The sequence below is a fragment of the Aythya marila genome (genome assembly GCF_965140915.1).
Source record: "Aythya marila genome assembly, chromosome: 3".
Taxonomy (NCBI): domain Eukaryota; kingdom Metazoa; phylum Chordata; class Aves; order Anseriformes; family Anatidae; genus Aythya; species Aythya marila.
The window spans coordinates 96,541,222-96,561,373 of NC_139044.1; the positions used below are offsets into that span (position 1 = coordinate 96,541,222).

The 20,152-nt window shown below is 32.7% G+C and overlaps 1 protein-coding gene across 1 annotated transcript in view; it reads left to right on the forward strand.

Annotated features, from left to right (window-relative positions):
• Window positions 1–20,152, forward strand: part of CSMD1 (CUB and Sushi multiple domains 1) — a 1,184,580-nt gene that overhangs the window by 837,523 nt on the left and 326,905 nt on the right. The window contains exon 11 of the mRNA XM_082756691.1: window positions 19,592–19,695. Coding sequence (XP_082612817.1) covers window positions 19,592–19,695 — 104 coding nt within the window. The remainder of the gene's footprint in view (window positions 1–19,591; window positions 19,696–20,152) is intronic.

Consider the following 20,152-nt stretch of genomic DNA (forward strand, 5'->3'; position numbering starts at 1 on the left):
AGCAACATCACCACCCCTTCTGTGCTGCCTGTCCCTTCTGAAGAGCTTATAGCCAGTCATTGCAGCACTCCAGTCATGAGAGTGGTCCCACCACGTCTCTGTGATGGCAACCAAGTCATAGCCTGCCTGCCACACAATGGGTTCCAGCTCCTCCTGTTTGTTACCCATGCTGTGTGCATTGGTGTAGATGCACTTCAGCTGGGCCATTGCCTTATCCTCTGGCCTTGCCATTGTTCCCCCTGGCACAGCTCCAACAAGCCTTGTTTCAGCCCCATTCCCCTTCTTACCTAGTTTAAAGCCCTCTCAACGAGCCCCACCAGCTCCTGGCCCAGGATCCATTTTCCCCTTAGAGATAGGGATCCACCTGCGGCCATCAGGCCGGCTGCCGAGTAAAGTGCCCCATGGTCAAAAAAAACAAGATTTCTGTGCTGGCACCAGCCTCTGAGCCACGTGTTTATCAGGTGGGCTTTCCATGTCCTATTTGTACCCCTCCCTGCTACCGTAGGGATAGGTGAAAACACCACCTGTATCATATCCTTTTGGATCTGTCTGAGGTTCACTGTCAGTGCAAGGTCCTTCCTTTTGCTTTATGCATCTTCATGATGGTTTTAAGTATGATTGACTTTCATATGCAGGATAAAGCCCTTTTTTCTTATTTTGTTGATTGATTGGTGTTGAAACTTACAAGAAAATACGAAAATACAAATCTTTTCACCATCCAATAAGATGCAATTTATGTTTAAGCATCCAGGCCTCACAGCTGGACATGCAGAAGGCAATTGTCATTCCATCCCAAGCCATGATGGCTTACTTAGGACTTTTTATCAGAGACAGCTTTTCTTCCTTGAACAGGTTCCAAACTACTGGTTTTAATTCTCTTTTTGCACTCTCCTTTCAGGTATTTGTATAAACAGATAAGATTCAATTCATTTATGGAATGTACATGGACAGTTGTCACAGGAGAAGATGAACCTCTGTCTCAAAGGATCGTATTTTACAGCCCTTCCTAAAGTGTGCATAGGATTCTGAATCCTTTGCCTATTTTTAGCCTTTTTTTTTTTTTTTTTTTTTTTTTGACTTATCTACCCAACTGTGCAATCTCCTTTCCTGTAATTTTAAACTCCACTGAGTTGTCACCATGAGGCTGTGTCTTAAGTTTTAGCATATCTCTTGAGGATCTTAGTTTTTCACACTCGATGGGAAAAGGATTCTTTATTTTTATAGAACTGCAAGCTTCAAGAAATCATCCTATTTATTCAGGTCCAATATTAAAAAATCGTAGAGGAGCAGTCACTCTCACATAAAAACTTAGTAAAAGCATTAGCAGTGAAGACTTGGTATGGGGATTCCTTGCTTTGTATCCTTCTGCAGTAGATAGTCTGCACTCTATACCAGAGTTACCATGACATTGAGATGCCTCTGTGTTCCAGATGACTGTCATTCTGGCAGCTTGTGTATATCCATACATTCATCAAGCAATAAAGAATTACAGAAGCCTGTAAAGCAGATGCCTAGTAGTATGATCCTACAGCTATTTGTTGTTGCATGAAGGTATCCAAGACCCACCAACAGCTAACTATTTAGTACGGAAAGGGTTTCTTAGAGCTACCTGTAGCATTAACATGCATGTGGATTATAATTAAGGCAGGGGGGGAAAGAGGTTAACAGCTGATAGCTAAAGATACTTGAGACAAGTAATCCAAATGTGTACTCATTTCCTGGTTGTTTTCTGTTCCTTCAGAATGCTTATTGAAGTTGCTGCAGTTGAGAAGGAAAGGAAATAAAATTGTTCTTGAAAAAAAAAAAATAATCTGTTTCTTACAGATTGCTTGAAATACAACTTCATTCTCAACAAGTTCTTTCTTAAATAAATGTTGCCATAAACGTCACTGCACCAGAAGTATCACATTCAAAAAAGCGTACTACATTTCCTGCCTTGTGTGAGTCCTTTTGTTCAAATAGTGTTGTACTTCATGTGATGTAGATTTTGCAGCATGAATTTAAGAAAGGCAACCAGCTCATTTCTCTGATTATTAGGGTATATTAAGCATGTATTTAGTATTACTGTGTACTATGATGTTTCTGCGGTGCCTTTCATTATCTTTTCTTTTTGTGATATTCTTTATCAAGACCACAGCATTTTCTGATCCTGGCCTAATTTTTTAGTTATCTGCCTATTTCTAGAAGCACTTCAATGCTTCTAGCTGGAAGCTAGAAGACTGGACATTTTAATGAAAGCTAAAACTTTAAGTGAATTGTGTGCATGATTAAAGAATATAGTCTCCATCTGTTTATGCAGAATGACATTAAATTTAAAGTATTTAACATCAGCTTTACATTTAAAAAATATAGCTGCTCTCAAGAAAGCTGTCAAAAAAAAAAAAAGGAAGTTTGGGGAGCTGTGTAGAGAAAGGTAAGATATAAATATATAATAATATATATAATATTTATATTATATATATAAATATATTTAAATAAATTTAATTTTTATATATTAATATATATAATATAAATATAAAGCTAAATAAATATGAAAAGACAGTCGTGAAATTTGATAGAATTTTTAATAATACTTTCATGGGTTAACAAGTCTATTATGACTGAAACCAGGAATGGCAAAATCTCCTGCTAAACTTAAAAGACAAAAAAAGTCATTATGTTTTGATAATTTAAACTTAGCTAATATCTTCACATTTTAGCTGCATTCAGTAATAGCTCTTTACACTTGGTAATGCTTATAATTTGGTTTCATGAACATTGTACATGTGGGAAGTAGAAGAAAAGGAAAGAAAGCTCTGAAGATGTGACAAAACAGATTGGGCAAAAGTCCTTTCAGAAATGGTGATTTTTGTTAGGATAGTCATTTGTGATATTACACAAATTTTATTATTATTTTTTTCTCTCCCTTTTTTTTTTTTTTTTTAATTGCTAAAATCTTTTAAAAAATAAGATGAATAAACTCCAGTATCCAAAGAAATAAATAGTATCCTGACTTAGGACCAAAAGAGAGAAGCCTATCAGTAAGTACATAGAAAATACACAAAATAAATCCAAAGAGGAATCCAAAAAGTAATATGTCACTTCAGACTTTGTTTTGAATATGGTAGAACTTTTACTGATTTATATTTGCAATACTCAGAAAAACAGGTGTGGAGGTATATTAGGATAACTCAGCTTTTCTTAAGCACTAGATAATGTTTCCTCATAAATTTTAGTATCTGCTCATCTTGAATGCAAAATTTGCTAGCTAAGGCATAAGTGGAGTAGGTTGTTAACAGAATTAGGTATGCCACTTTTGATTATAATGTTGTACCTCACAAATTAAAATAAATACAAATCCTTACTTTTATTACATATATTTATTCCAACTTTTCATCCATTTTAAAATCTTAGTAATAAATGTTGAGGATCCTACATCAAGGATCCTCAACATGTAATGAGTTTTTAATGAGGAACCTTGATGTAGGATCCTCAACATGTAATGAGTTTTTATACAAGTGTATATACATACAAAAGAAATGCCGGTGGTGCATACTGATAGTAGAGAAATGAATAAGATTTGTAGATAACGTGTTTACAAATGGAAAAATCAGATACTGAAAGTTACATAGTTTCCAGATGTTTTCAGGTATGGCATAGATAGCCACTGTGTTCTGGCTATTCTCAAAACACAATAGATTGTGTTCCAGTGTGGATCCTGCTGTCTTGTGTACACATATGCTGTATACTATAAAGAACAAGAACATGTTTATAATAGTTTAAATTAAGCTTTTTAACAGATACACCTAACCATGTCTTTTTAGAGACACAGGAAAGAGGAAAAATTGTGTAGCAACCAAATGAAACAAAGTTTGGAAACTAAAGCCAGTTTTACAGCTGCTCACATCAGATCAAAGAAGGAACTCTGTAAATGTGTTTTGAATATATAGAGAGCGGGGTGTTTTACTATAAAATGATACTTCAGTTTATATGTATTGATATTTGCAGAAGATTGTAAGCTCCTTCATTAGTAACTGCTATAGAAATGCAAGTTGTCATCACCATTAATCATGTCACCATGGAAATGAAAGTAAAGGTTGAGCAATAATATATCAGAAAAGTGCAGTATAATTAAATCTGCTAAGACTTAATCTATTGTTATTTTTAGGACTCCTGATTGCAAAATGGTAACTCAGCAGAAAGAAATCAAAATCTTGTTCAGGGACTAAAAGGAAGCAAACTATGTATAAGTAAAGCCAAGAATTAATTGTCAGTATAATGGAAATCTCAGTAGTCTAATTCAAGAAACCTTATTAGTCTATACGTAACTATTACAGAAAAAAAAAAAAAAAATATTGAAGTTAGTGTACTTGTATATAGTTGTCTAAATGGTAATAATAACTATAGTAATATTAAAATTATAACATAGTTGTTAGTTTCTATCCCTTTTCTTGGGGTTATTCTCACCATTTGGAGTGCTGGAGAGGTTAACAGTAGAAGTCATCAGCCTCTGGAGTCTTTCATTGGCATGAATATAATGTTTGTGTTGCTGCTTTATACTTCCTTCTGTAAGGACCTTTTGGACTTTGGACTATTTTTATATGTTTGTTAGCACACACCTTTATCTGTCTTTATTCATCAACATCTACAAATAATGTCACATTCAAATTTACTATACACAGTGTGCCTTATGCATATTAGATATTGTTTCTTTGCTCTCTTTATACCCTCAAAGTTAATTTCATCCAGCTCTTGGTCTATGCTTCCTGACCCATGTTGAGTGGTTTATGTCCATGTAGTTCCCAGTGCCAAGCCTGTGCCTCATCTGTTGTCATCCCATGTCTTTACCTCAATAATCTGTGTCTTCTATCTGCCCCTCAAGACCTCTGCAGTCCCAAGACCAAACCCACATTTCCTTATCCTACGTCCTTTTGTTAAGATAATTCCAATAGAATAACAGCTCATTACAGCTATTTGTAGAAAACTATGGTTGTGCCATACATAGATGAAGTATAGTCATAGAGATCAACTAAGAAGTTGCTGCCATACAAAAGTAAAAGAAAGCTGCAGCAACATGTTCAGACAGCACAAAGGTGGGAAGTGCCATCTCCGAGGCCTTGAAAATTCAATACAAGAGTTATGGCTTGTTACTAGAAGTGGTGATACTGCACTACATGGTTACAAGGTAGTAGGGGTCTTGAAGTGGAAGAGTAAAGTCATATGTAATTGAGAGTTATTCTAGGTGACTGACCTGGGACTCCAACTGGTTGTAGAGACTTACTAATAGTCTGTAGGTGTATTTAAATGTTATAAGAAAATATAACATGTTTATGTTATGTTAAATGTGTTAGAAGAAAACACAACATGTTTAAGCCAATACATTATTAAATATGTAAGACAGCAAAGGATAACATTTATGACACTCAAATATGTATTTGCTTTTCTATATATATTTTTTAAAACCTTTATTATTATTATTATTATTTTTATTTTGATGGTTAAGTGTTAAAAAGTAGTTCTAGCCTTCAGGGATATTTTGTAACTTCCTTTTGTTGTGGAATGCTAGGACACTGTTTTATCGTGTTTTCTCATGCTGTCTGATACAATGCTGTTATTTTCATTAAAGAGTGTCCACAGCTGCATTGCAAAGTCTCATTCTGCAGCTCTATCAGATAAAACAATACAAAGAAAGTATCAGAGTTTATGCTAAATTTAATAAATGCATACTGTATTGGATATACTTGGGGGGAGGGTACTATTCAGTATTTTTTCAATATACTGCATCTTTAAATTTATGTAAACACGTGGAAATGATGATGATAAAATATAGGGATCCATTATTGTAATGCTCCTTACAATTTCAAAGTTAGAATTTACATGATAGTCTACATTTCTAAAATACTAGTGATGACACTTTGCTTTTAAAGCTTGTGTGCAGTAATTATTCAGTAAAAGAAGAAACTGCAGAAAGGCAAGAACGTTATTTTGTTCATTACCTAAAAAAAGGCAAAGTAAACCTGTAACTCCATCAAAGTTTGTTTGCAGATGTTTGCATTGACAAGTAAGTCAAATTTGTACCACCATCATATCTTAATCTACTTTACTCGGACAGTGGCCAAGATTGTCTGAAGAGTGTTTTATACTGCATTTAGGTTTCTAGCCAATATCATCAAATTTCTATATGTTTGTAAGAATTTAAACAGAATAATAGTTAAATACACATCTTCTTTGTGAACAAGATAGCTTATTTAAAACTTGTCTAAAAGCCTTTGAAATATATCTGTAATATATATATCTGTATGTATATTTCTGATATACTATTTATGGAATGTTTTGCTGTTGATTAAAATGAAAATAGTTTTCCCAGAGTAAATTATTTGTACCTTATACCCTATGATTTAAAAGTAAGTCACATAATACTGCAGAGGGAAAACTGCAGCTACCCTTTTCTGCTATTCTTTTTACATTTTAATTGAGTTTTTCAGAGTCTCCTCATTGAATATTCATTACAGATGAAGTGAACTGACAGACTGTTTTCTTTGCCAGTACATAAATTGGATTAGATCCAAATAATTGCTTGTGTCCCAATATGTTCTTACAGTGCACTATTATCTTCATATTTGAGCAGACTGCCATAGTTGTGAGACTAATGACCAGACATTATCTTCCCTGATTATGATATCATTTTGTATCAATATAGGTCAAGAATAGCTCTATGCAAGCACTTAGAGATGCAAAGATGTAAAATCAATGTACATGATATAAGAACCAAGCCTGTAATATTTAAAGCCAATTATATTTACCAATTTCTCTTAACATAGATAAATTTCAGAGAATTACACAAGATGAAAATAAATATGTTAATTATCACTGATATACAAAGTACATTTTTATCATAAGCATTGGATTTGATAAAGTACGTTCTGGTGTGGGAGATTAGCTTTTAAATCTGAAGTAGGTATACTTTTATTACTTGAAAGATTAAATACATAATTAGATTTTCTGTGGTGCTTTTTATTTTTGGAAATTAAAGCTGTGAGAAGCAGTGCTGAACAACTCTCAGAATGCATATGCTGTCATCACTGTCATTATTCTTACAGCTTTTGAGTGAAATTATTTTGTTTTTTCTAATGACTCATAATAATAATAATAAATATGGTTAAATGCAAATACATAAGTAAATTTATTAAAAGTAATTTTAACATTTCAATTTATAATGTTAAGACAAATCATAGAATCATTAAGGTCTGAAAAGACCTCCAAGTCCAACTGTCCCCCCACTACTACCAAGTCCCTAAGCACCAGGTCTGACTTCTTAAACACGCCCAGGGACTGTGACTCCCCCACCTCCCTGGGCAACCCGTCCCAATGCCTGACTACTCTTTCTGAGAAATGTCTCCCAATTTCCAACCTGAACCTCCCCTAGCACAACTTGAGGCCATTCCCTCTAGTCCTATCACTAGTTATCTGTGAGAAGAGGCCAACCCCCAGCTCCCCACACCTTCCTTTCAGGCAGCTGTAGAGAGCAATGAGGTCTCCTGAGCCTCCTCTTCTCCGGAGTAAACAACCCCAGTGCCCTCAGCCGCTCCTCACAGGACTTTTGTTCCAGGCCCTTCACCACGTTTGTAGCGCTGCTCTGGACATGTTCCAGGGCCTTGATGTCCTTTCAGTGAGAAGCCCAAAACTGAACACAGTACTCAAGGTGCGGCCTCAGCATGGCAGGATACAGGGGAATGATCACCTATAACTTGATGATACCTTGTATGGCACATAGACCTATTTGATTTTTAACACTGTAGTTAAGAAATAAAGTCTTCTAGGCAGAAAAAAAAAAATAATAATAATAAATAAATAAATAAAAGTGCCACTTTTAGAGCAAAAATAAAATCATGGATGTGTTTATTTAAAAAAATCTCAGATAGTGCTTTAGCTTAGCAAAACTGAAAATCAAAACCATATCAGGACCTGTTTCCAAGATCATTTATATGTAGAAATGATGATTTAGTACTGCTTGTTGTTAATTTAATTAAGGGTTGAAAACAGTGCTTAGAAACATGTTGAAAGTCATCCCTAAACAGATAATATTATTATGTTTTATATGGCACTTAAAGCAATATTTCTGTACAATTCACTGAAGAGGTACTATTGAAAATTTAATTTGGCTGGATTGCCACTCTGAAGAGCATTACAGATAAAATGTTTACTTCCAAAATGCAGAAGGCTGAGAAATCAGTTACTGTGGCTCACCAAAATATTAATATTTTTTAAATTTGTTGTATTTATTTCCATTTAGTATTGACATATTGACTTTGTGTGACATGGCACCTTGATTATTCTTCTATACAAAAGTGAAATAGTAATCTCATGGCTAATAAAATCTTGTCCTGTTACATAAATTAATGAATACAATAATTTACTGTACTGAGGATCTGTGTATTCACTTCTACGAACAAAACACGTAAGAAGAGCTAATCATACCAGAATGGAAGTTTACACGTTCAAGATAGCTAGCAGGAAAAATAAAATAAAATAAAATAAAATAAAATAAAATAAAATAAAATAAAATAAAATAAAATAAAATAAAATAAGAGTTCAGAGCACCCCTGAGGGGTTTTGTATTCATTTGGTTGGTCTGTTTTGTTGGTTTGGTTGGTCTATTCTCACTTGTGTTAACACACTTGAGTTTTGTCGCGTTTGGGAATGCATAAATTCTTTTCATCAAAAGAGTACGAGAGGCTTCCCCCCACACACCTTTTAGAACACAGGGAGAAGAAGAGAACAGAGTGCTGGTCACAGTGCCCTGTCAAACTGCAAGCTGCTAGAAACCAGGTGGGTGGGCTTCTCCACTTGGCTATGTTTTTTAAGGTGTTTGTGTCCAGGAGGTTAGATTTCAGAACATTTAGATCAATAGCTAGTCATATATATAGAATGAAGACCTGCAAATAGAGCACTGAAAAGTATGGAGGAGAAAACCTGTGATTTTACCATCACCATACTAGATTTTACCATACTAGATTTGTGGTTATATAAGATAACTATATCTCTAGTTATAGTGTTTTATATTAATATTTTTACATGCATTGTAATGTATGTTTCTTCTATTAATCAAAATCATCCTCATGACATCACACACTGCAGGACACAAGGGATATGCTTAATTTGCCTATCCTCACGTGTCTATTACTGTATGAGATGCCCAAGTATTCAAGATGTCCATGTAAGACTAGCACCTATGACACAAAACTATAAAATCCATTCCTCTGGAGTTAGATGTCAGGAAGGATGCAAAGTTAACTTAAATGACAGAAAAATTCTGCGTGTAGGTATATGACTGAAGCCCAAAGAAGGATCCAGTGTATCCTGAGCTACTGTTTGTATTTTCTCTAAAAGTTCATTTGTATGTATATCATCTTCCATTATCACAGTAACACACCTGTTTTATCAGAGTTTCTAAGTGCTTTTAGTATTTCTTGGACATTTCAGTTTCCTATTCTGAACACCATTAAATAGTAGCTGAACTCTGAGATTACGTGCATTTTAGGAAAATTAATCCACTAATATTTGATGCTTTTTTTGAGACATTTACTTCTGTAAATATTTAGGCACCTCCCTGTACCTTTGGAGAGTTTCCAGTGTTCACTTCAATTGACTGCATGATGCAGTGTAGAGCCAAGATTTGTTGCCCTTCTAAAATGAAATAGTTTGTGCACTTGAAGCTATTTTGCCATAGTAACAAAAAACTCTGACAAGCTAAAGTACTCCTCAGAGAAAACAGGTGCTTATGGACCTGTCTGATACTCCAGGCAGACTGGAAGGAATGTCTTTAAAATTAGTTTAATAGTTATAGAATGCAAGAAATACAGGCTTTACCCAACGTGCTCAGCCAAAAATAACATTTGAATTTGAACTGCTTAGTTTAGTTATAAGGTTGTAATGGGTTCTTGTGTAAAGGAAAGAACTGCTTTGTCATTTTGTGTCATTTTTGGATAACACTTCAGCCAACACATCACTGCAAAGGTGTATGAATTCCCTTTTTTCTTGTACGGTAATGTTTGAGTTGGGACGTAAACAATTTGTTAGATTTGCTTGATTATTTTTTGTATCTACCTTTTCTGAACTTTGAATGCTTGTCACGTTTTGTTTTTTACATGAAGTTTAAGTTAGGAGAGTTGAACACTCAGAAAGCTCTTGAGGAATTATACTGTTCAATAAGTAATTTTCAAGGACCTGAAATGAATTGCCTGAGGTACTACACCGTAGTAGCAGAGCCAAGATCTCTCAACATTGCTAACTGGAATTCTGTCTAGAGAATGATTTGTTTGTAGAAATAGATGTGCACCTTTGATATGTAGCCACTTCTTCACATAGCACTTCTTGCGTTTTATCAAGCTGCTTATCCACTTTGTATTCATTCATCTTATCCACTTTGTATTCATTCATAAAATTAATGTTTAAAATTATTTTAATTAATTTTTTAAAAGTTATAAGAAGTAAGGAAACAGTCAAAGGAGGTAAACTAAGTCATGTATCTCATGCTTATATTTCTGAGCTGGAATAATTAATTTGCAATGAGTGGCTCATTTAATGAGTAAAATTCTCAACCCTTATTTATATTGGAGTTAGATGTGGTGATACATTTAGTTGATATACAATCTGTTTTTTAGCAAGAGCTAAGTGGAAGGCTTTTTGTTTGTTTGTTTTTAATTTAGAGAATAGTATTTTTAGACCTTTTTCGAACAAAAGATCTGAAAGCATTTCTTTAGCTTTTATCATTGCTATGTCTTTTTCTTAATTGGAAGCTGATCAGTATTTCAGAAAAACACGTTTTAAAATGTTTTGAAAAAGATCTGCAAATACATAAACACAGTTGGAATTATTCTTCAGGAGTGGCAATGAAAGCTTGTAGTGAATTAATGTTTTTTGTTGTCTTTTTCATTGTTCTGTTAAAACGGAAAAAATAAGAAAAATTTACACATTATAATAGTGTATAGTGTTTCTTTAAAGCTTATGCCTTCATATTTGTTTCCTACTGATATCTTGACAGTTGGAGCAGCAGCGGGAGCAAAAATGAAAGCCATATATTTGGCATTTTCCTCTGGCAGAAAATGAAAAACATAAGAAATATCAGAGAATTGTGTTTAAAACAGTCCAACAGTTACAGATTTCACCCTTTTAGAGAGAACATATGAATGTTTGTCTCTTCTTGCAATACTTTTTATTGTTTTACTTCCGATTTTCTCTTTTGGACTTAAACTGATTGATAATATATTAAAAAAATGGCTCAGAAATTTGTGAAACTTTAATTGTGCTTTGGTATTTGACTTTAACTTAATGTCTTATATTCCTCTGTGCATTTATAAATGGTAGTGCATTTGTATACATATAAAACAAACAAAAAAGAGAATTAGAAAAACATCTTAATGGTTAAGATAGTAAAATGAAACTGTTGACATGAAATCTTGATGCTGTTGATGAATATTAAAGTCTGACTTGTCAACAAGCTTCTTACCTGACAACAGATTGTGACAGCTGTTTTTGTTATGGAATCATCATCACCTAATTTTTGTGCATTTCACTCTAGAAATGAAACAAATCTATTTATTAATGTGCATATTTCTTTACTATGGATATATTCAGATTACTTATAAACACAAATTACATGCAACAAATTCATAGACCTAATTCTACATAATCAGTAGATACTAGTAAAAATGATATTTCAAAGTAATATTAAGAGTGTTATGCCTCTACTTTTATTTATTTATTTTTTTCAGTTCATTCTTCATTTCTTCATTTCTAATTACAGTTTCCAGGTACTTATATCCACTTTTACACAGTATACATATTATTGGAAAGGTCTTCCATAGATGAATGATATAAGATCAGTGTCTTGATCTCTTCTTAAGCTTTACTACACAAACAAAATGAACTGATGTTCTTAAAAATTATTGCTGTTATCTTTCAAGATGTCAAATTATCATACTTTAAATAACTTGCTGATGGTTTTCTGACTGTTGGTTCTTGCAATGATACTCAAGTTAGAGAATACAAAAAAGTTATATTACACCTTTTGAAAAACAAAGAATGAAAAGAGATGTGGAAAAAGATATTAAACTGTATTTAATTACATGAGAAATGTGTGGGATAGGCAGCAGATAATATTCATTGTAAAACAAATTGAAAATATTTTTTTTTAATTCTTGTGACTGTATTTTATTTCTTCTTTATTTTTAGAAAAGCATCAGCACCCTTTTTTTTTTTTATATATTACCACTATTATTTGATTTAATATTGCTGTTAATTACTTTTTAACTTTTATTTCCACCACGTGTGGCTGTTAAGATCACTTTCAAGTCATTAACAGTTGCTAAATGAAAAATAAATTCCTAAAGATCATAATATCAATATTGAAAAATCTACCGCTTTTTATAATTATTTTTAAAATAACTCTAATTGTTGAATAAAAAGTGCTGCAGAGCATTCAACGTTTCTTCAAATTAACAAAAAAAAAAAAAAAAAAAAAAAGGCTAATATTTTCAGTAAATTTTGTCACCCAGGAAAAAAATTGAATGAAAATTTTTCAGAACAGACCAGTTTGGGAGCTTACGCTTTATTTTGTCTCTTTGGGGACAACCTCATTCAGTCTGGGAGTTGTGAGTTACAGGCAGATGTTTTATTTACCTGTACCAAATTAGGAGTAATACTGCTTTAAGTAATTATTTGCCTTTTAAGGGCTCCAAGGCAAAAGAAATAACTGGTTTCATTAAAAAAATAATAATAATGATAATGAGGGAAAAAAATAAATAAATGTTTTGCTGTCTGATTCACTTTCCAAAATTCAAGTTCAATATTGAGTATATAAATATTCTTTCATTTCACTGATTTAAAAGGAAGATTTTTTGGTCATCCTAGATTTAAAAATAGCTTACATTTTCTAAATGAGTAACAGTTTATATTTATATATATACCCATGAATTTAAGTTAACTTCATTGAAATTCAAGCAAAGTCCTCAGTAGGATGAAAATCTGAGTAGATAAAATTTCATGGCTTAAAATTATACTGAATTATCTTTACTATTTGTAGATGTCTACTGTTTTCTAGTTTAAATTCATGTCTAACTTAGGGATCTCTTGCTAAAATTTGATTATCTGGATGCAAAAATTGCTATCAGTGATACTTGTATGTGCACCCATGCTTTGTATATGGACACAGACATATATGCTTTCAGGTATAATTAAGGTTCTTATTTTTTTTTTTATCCATTTACACTCTTAGTATATGTCATATACTAGGTACTGGTAAAGCTTAGCCAGTTTGACTATTGGGGGGGATTTAGAATAGTGAAAGTTAATAGGATTTTTTTTTTTTTAATGAGAATAAATAATCTTTTTTTTTTTTTTTTTTTTTTCCCACTTTTTCAATTCTTGATTTTTTACATTGATTATTTTGATTATATTGAATACTTTAATTCAGTACATGATTTCATAGATTAGTCAAGCAGATGAACCTATAATCACATCTAGTCTACCACTAGAGTAAATGTCTTGGTTTTTGATCCATCGTCTCTTTTAAATTAATAATTACTCAGTTCTTCAGTCTTGCAGATGTCTTTTTAAGATGCTTTCTATAAGCAACTTGAAGCATAGTGTTTATTTTATTTTTTTTTAAAGTAACCTCTTTTTCTCAAATATATATTTAAATAACAGTTATTGTAAACATCATTCTCCCATTGTATTGCACAAAGCCAAAAGAGAGTGAACATTTCATACTTATGGCAAGAATAAAAGAAAAACAAATGTGTAGAACTCCACCAGAATCAAATTTGGCTCTTCATGGCACCTTTCATTTCTGTGTCATTTAAAGGGAGTTAGTGTTGCCTAATGATCAGAGACCTGACTTGGGAATCTAGATCCTATACTTTCTCAGAACACTGAATTATTTTTGGCAATTTATTTCATGGGCTGTGTATTTTAGACTCAAATTGGAGTAATAATGAGTGCCCTCCTTTTTAAAGCATGTTGGTATCTTCTAAGCCAATAGTGTTAAGATTTCATGTTTTCTTAGTTAAAAATAAAATAAAATAGAATAAAATCCTTTAACATTCCAGGGTCAGTAATTTAAAGAAAAGAAACACAAAAGAATTCAAACTCTTTTTGTGGACATTTAACTTCTTCTAATGTGAGTGGCAGAGATGGAAAGGTACTAGAATAGAGAGGGAACTATAGGACAACAGGTAATGCAGAAACAAGCTTGGAGTTTGCAAGCATCAATTTCACACTGTTAGTGCATCATTTTAACAAAGATGGTTATTGGGGATTAGAATCAGGTTCTAATTAAGACAACACTTTACATTCAGTGCTTAGGCTTCCACTTTAGTTATGGGGAAGTAAATAGAGCAGATATTAAGTGGCTAGCGGCAGGAGGGCTATAGAGGATCCATTAACTGAGTTGGCCAGATCTCAACTGTGAATGCCTGAAATGTTGAAAAAAGCCCATTAACTTAATAATGTTGTAGTTTAACTGATTTTTTGTTTTGTGTTACATTTCAGCATTTCTTGTTTTGATTGGTGACTTAAGTGAACTGAAACCCAATTATGCTTTTTGCAAAAGGAAATGGTTGACAACTATATTTATAATAAATTCTCATTGTTCCCATTATTTAAAAAAACACTACGTATTCTTATATTCCTGAGAAGAGACTGAGAAATGGTATTGCCTTCTTAAAGATTCTTTACTGAAAATGCCATTACCATTGTGTTTTAAAAAAAAAAGATCACATGTCAGAAAATGTTCTCATATATTAATTTTTGATGCCATGGTCTCAGTATTGTGATCGTATTTTTGTAAGGCATTCCTCCGTGTTTAGAAGTTGTACCTCAAGATAGTACTTATTCTCTAGTCACACTAATTTGACATGGACATTTATTTACTTATTTATTTATTTTTTTACAAGGTGAAAAGGAGGTCTCTAGTTCTAATTTAAATATCAAGAGACCTTGTACATAAGAGCTACATATTTTTATTGTTATTTCTAGTCAGTGATCTGTGTTTCCTGTTCTACAGAATTTTGGGCATAGTAACAGTAATTCTTAAGACTTCATGTCATAGCACACTAGGCTAGGAAAACGGCACATATTTGACAGTTTTAAGGAGTACTGGACCCGTGTATGTATTCTGTAATGTAAATATCATCCTTTGACATTGCTTCTGTATTATGCTGTTCTTTAAATTAAATAGATGTTCAAAACTAGTTAACTGTAGTATAAATGTCTGGCTCTTTTCTTGAAATGTTAAAAAGGTTCATTAACCTGAAATAATAGCTGTATTGCCATGTTTGTGTCTGTAGCAATGACTTCTTTTGCTTCCAAATCCCTTGAATATGGAGTGTCTGCAAAATAAACGACTGTCAAATACATTCATATGATCACATTGTTTTCAGATTTTACATAGCAGCAGGTAGAAGAAGCAAAATATCTGTTACACACTATTATATTTGAATCTAATATATCATCAAAGTGTGGGGTAACCTGTAAAAGTTGCAAATAGCTTTACATTTTCTGTTTACAATTATAAAACTTCAATTTAAAGATCCTCTTTTTTTTTTTTTTTTTTTTTTTTCTTCTGTTGACCATATTTTTTACTGTAGTTTTACTGAGGCAACAAATTCTCACTTCATTTTCTATTTTCAAGAGGAGCTCAATTAAGGAAGCCCTTGTTCTTATTTGCATCTTAAAACAAAACTTACTGCTTTCACTTTTTACTTTCTATTTACTACATTGCTTACATTAATTTCTAACATACTTAAAAGATAAAAAAATGTCTTATTAGCAGTGCATAATAAGTTTTATTAAGCAGTGCAAAATATCTTTTTAACACATACACCTAGGCATTTTGGAAATGTCACCTTGTAGTGGTCCCTACTGCTGCTTCCAGAAAGAATGTCCTTAATGAAATTTCTGTTAGGACAGCTCTGGCACTGTCTTTCCCCCATTATTTGCTGTAGCAATTATGCTAATAGAAGTGTAGGAGTGGCTAGGATAAAGAAAATGCCTATAAGGAAAAAGTAATTATGACAGGAAATTCACTTGCAGAGATTCCATCAGATACCTCTGTAGGTGTCTCATATTTATACACTTTTTTTTATTTCACAGTCTATTTATCTAATCATAAGCAATCATTCTGAATTGTTTGTAAGGGAATTTTATCTCATACATTTCAGAAAACAAACATGATTTATTTATTTATTTATTTGTAAGAGGTACAGTTGACTATCCAGAAACTAACATAAAAGGTTTGGAAGTAATTTTTGTGTTTCCAATTTTTCTTAATGCAAATAGATTTTTTTTTTCATTTTAATTATTTCAGAGTAAACATGATGACATATAATGATGACAATCTGATGATCATCACATTAAAAATACTTTAAAAAAAAAAAAAGCAAAACAACAGTAACCTTGGAGAACTGTCTCAGAGGTGCCTTTTTTCGATATAACTATCTATGGTTAAATAATATTGATAGTTGTATTGTTCTCGTTTATGTTGATTCAATTCTTTTAAGTTTTTTGAGTGCTGTAGTCATATCCATATCCACATCCACACAAAACTGCCTTACATTATTTCTCAAAAGGAAAGAGAAAAACAGTCCTCCCCATTTCTAACAAATCTTAAATATTCCTCTGAGGATTCAGTTTTATCTACTGAGGAACTCATTTTATCTAAATATATCTACATAAGCATTAGTCTGCCATATTCATCCAAACTCCCCATATAGTCAATGAAAAGGGCATTTTGGTCTATGGCAGTTTGCTCTATGTTAGGACAGGTAATATGAATTATGCTCTGTCACCATTTTCTCTCTACTGACTGGGGAAGGAGCCATTAGACCAGGTGCTTAGTGTTTGCATGGTAAAATTTAGGTTTTGTGAATCAGATCAAAGGAATTTAACATAGATCTCTTAACTCTTGATCACCTGAATGTTTCAAATACATTCTGTGTGTTAGCACAGAATATCAATTAGCAGAAAAGTGAAGTTGTGTGTTAGATACTATCTAACAAAATCTTGTTATTTCTTCAAAATAATAAATTTCCCATAAAGCAACTTTTCTTGTGATACTTCCTTTATTCTTAACCAGATTTTAAAATAGTTTATACATGGTTTGTGTCCAATTTCTTGTATGTACCTTGTTTTATTATTAGAGATGAACATTTGTGTTTGTTTTTAAATTGCAATATAAAAGATTTTGAGTCTAACCAAATGGAGCATATTTAAATACTACATTACCATATTTTCTGTAGGAATATACTGTCATTTTTTTGTTCCATGTAAAATAAATATTACATTAAAGGAAATGGTTTTATATGCATAGTTATTTTTATTACCAGAAACAACTCTGCTTTTATGCTTCTATGTATTCTCTTTGCCTTTCTGTGTCTTCATTAGTTGTGATTTAGAAATGAATTATTGCATGTAATAATCCAGGAATATTAGAAGATATATCAGGAGCAGGTGAACATGTGCATTATTTAATCTACAGCATATTGCCTGATTTTTTTTTTTGTTGAAATATAAAGTAGATAATGATGTACACTATTTCAAAATCTGGCAGGTCTACCATATTTATTGTAAAGGACCTGTGTTTGATCACAAAACATAAACTTTGATATTTTGTCAAAATAATTATACCTATATTTGTTATTCATACCTATGCATATCCTAGGACTTTAAACCACTCTCTATTATATGTTTTCTTTTTAATAATGCTTTCATAAAATGTCCATTTTAAAACTTAAGTTTTTTTATCCTGGAATCAATTTTAGCATACATTTAAAAACATAAACAAAAATAACAGAGATAGAAAAGCAAGGTATGAAAAGTATGACATGAATTTGTGGAAAGAAGCAACATATTCTCTAAGATCATTTTATTAAAAACTTTGCATTAAAAATTGAAGCAACATTATTCAAGGCTTATCTTCTCTAGTAGTATAAGTTCCTTCAGAAGTTGGTAGTTGAAGTCCTTTCCCTGTTCTAGCAGACAGAAATGAGATCTGTTAGTTTTCTCTTTTAATATTGAGAAAGTCTAAACAAATAGCTTATCTTGGATGCTTGATTTTTTTTTTTACAGTGCTAGAACCTGGATAAGATGAATTCTGACATGTAGATTACAGAGATAAATGGAAGGGAAACCACTGGCTTTTGATATGCTGCTGCTGAAATAGCAGTACAGTACCACTGATGCAAATAAATAAATAAATAAAATTAATCTGGTCCCATTATTGTTAGTCACAAACCAGGAAAAAAAAAAAAAAAAAAAAAAAAGTAATTGAGTTAATTGTATACTCTTACAATGGCTGGAATTGTGTGAGGGTCTGTCCAAAAGTATGTGCCAAACAGTATAAACATAAAAATGAATAATTTTGTAGAAAATCACCATGACTCTCTGCACTTTCACATTAATATTTCTGCTCCCTAGTCTTTGCAGGCACAGAGGTGAGGTTAACTGCTTGGTAGTTCTCCAGATTCTCCTTTCTACCCTATTAAGAAATGGGAGTGATGTTTCCCTTTTTCCAGTCAACAGACACTTCACCTGACTGGCCTGACTTTTCAATGGAGAGAAGCTTGGCAACTGCATCAGCCAGTTCCCTCAGGAATCTGGGATGCATGTCATCAGGCCCCATAGACCTGTTCAGTTTCATTGGGTGGTCTCAAACCTGCTCTTCATTTATAGAAGGAGGGATTTTACTCCCCCATCCCTCACCTAGAGGTTCAGGGATTCTAGAGATTTAGGAAGTCTGACTGGCAGTGAAGACTGAGGCAAAGAAGTAGATGTGAACATAGATACAAACATGAAACCTACAACCACAACTCACCAATGTGTAACTCTAAAAAGTGCATTTCACAGAAGTGTTCTTTTTTACAAAACTAAATTAATTTTCTTACCTTATCTTAAAAAAAAAAAAAAAAAGTAAATTATATATTTTTTTCAAACAATTCTTAAGGATATACTTTTAATTTTCTGCACAATTCATGAATAGGTATTTAGTGAAATCATAATTTAATTTTAGTAATTTTTGAATTTTTGTAAGGAAATTTCTGCTTTTGCAATTCTGTGCACCAGTCTCCTCCACCTTCTTATGAATTGATTGTTCATACTTACTGATTTAGAAATGAATTATTGCATGTAATAATCCAGGAATATTAGAAGATATATCAGGAGCAGGTGAACATGTGTCATTGTGTAATTCAACTGAAGAAAAAAAAAAATCATAATTCTTAACTTCATCTACTTCCTGAATTTTGTATTTTATTGAATTATACAGTAAAGTTTTTGCTAATGTTTATAACTTTTCTATAATAAGAATGATTGTCACCACTCAGTGGTGGTGGGCAACTTTAGTATTTGATGGCTCTAATAGATTATGACAAGGACTTTCCTCTTGGTAAGAGAAAAAACAGAAGTTTCTTCACTTCTTTTTTCTAAATATCATTCTGAAATCAGTAGGAGTGCCTTCAAATTTTACTTACGATAGTCAAATAATTTGTCTTAATACTAGAACAGATCATATAACCTGTGATTGCTTTTTGAAATAATTTTCATTTCATTGTAATAGGTCATAAAGCTTGCTTTTGAAGAGTTTGAATTGGAAAGAGGATATGATACCCTCACTGTTGGAGATGCTGGGAAAGTTGGTGATACCAGGACTGTGTTGTATGTGTAAGTACAGAACTTGAACAGTTTTCCTTGGGAATTTGTTGTTATATGTTGTTCATTCTGTATTATGAGGTGTAGAATCATAGAATGGCTTGGGTTAGGAGGGACCTTAAAGATCATCTAATTCCAACCCTCTTGCCATGGGCAGGAATGCCTTCCACTAGACCAGGTTGCTCAAAGCCCCATCCCACGTGGCCTTAAATGCTTCCACAACTTCTCTGGACAACCTGTATCAGTGCCTCACCACCCTCATAATAAATAACTTCTTCCTCTAATGTCTGATCTAAGTCTCCTCCCTCTTTTAGTTTAGAGCCATTACCCCTTGTCCTATCATTAACTATGTCAGGTGGGTTGGAACCAGATGATGTTCGAGGTCCCTTCCAACCCCAGCCATTCTATGATTACAGTCTCTGAGAAAGAGTCCTTTCCCAGCTTTCCTGTAGGCCTGTTTAGGTATTGG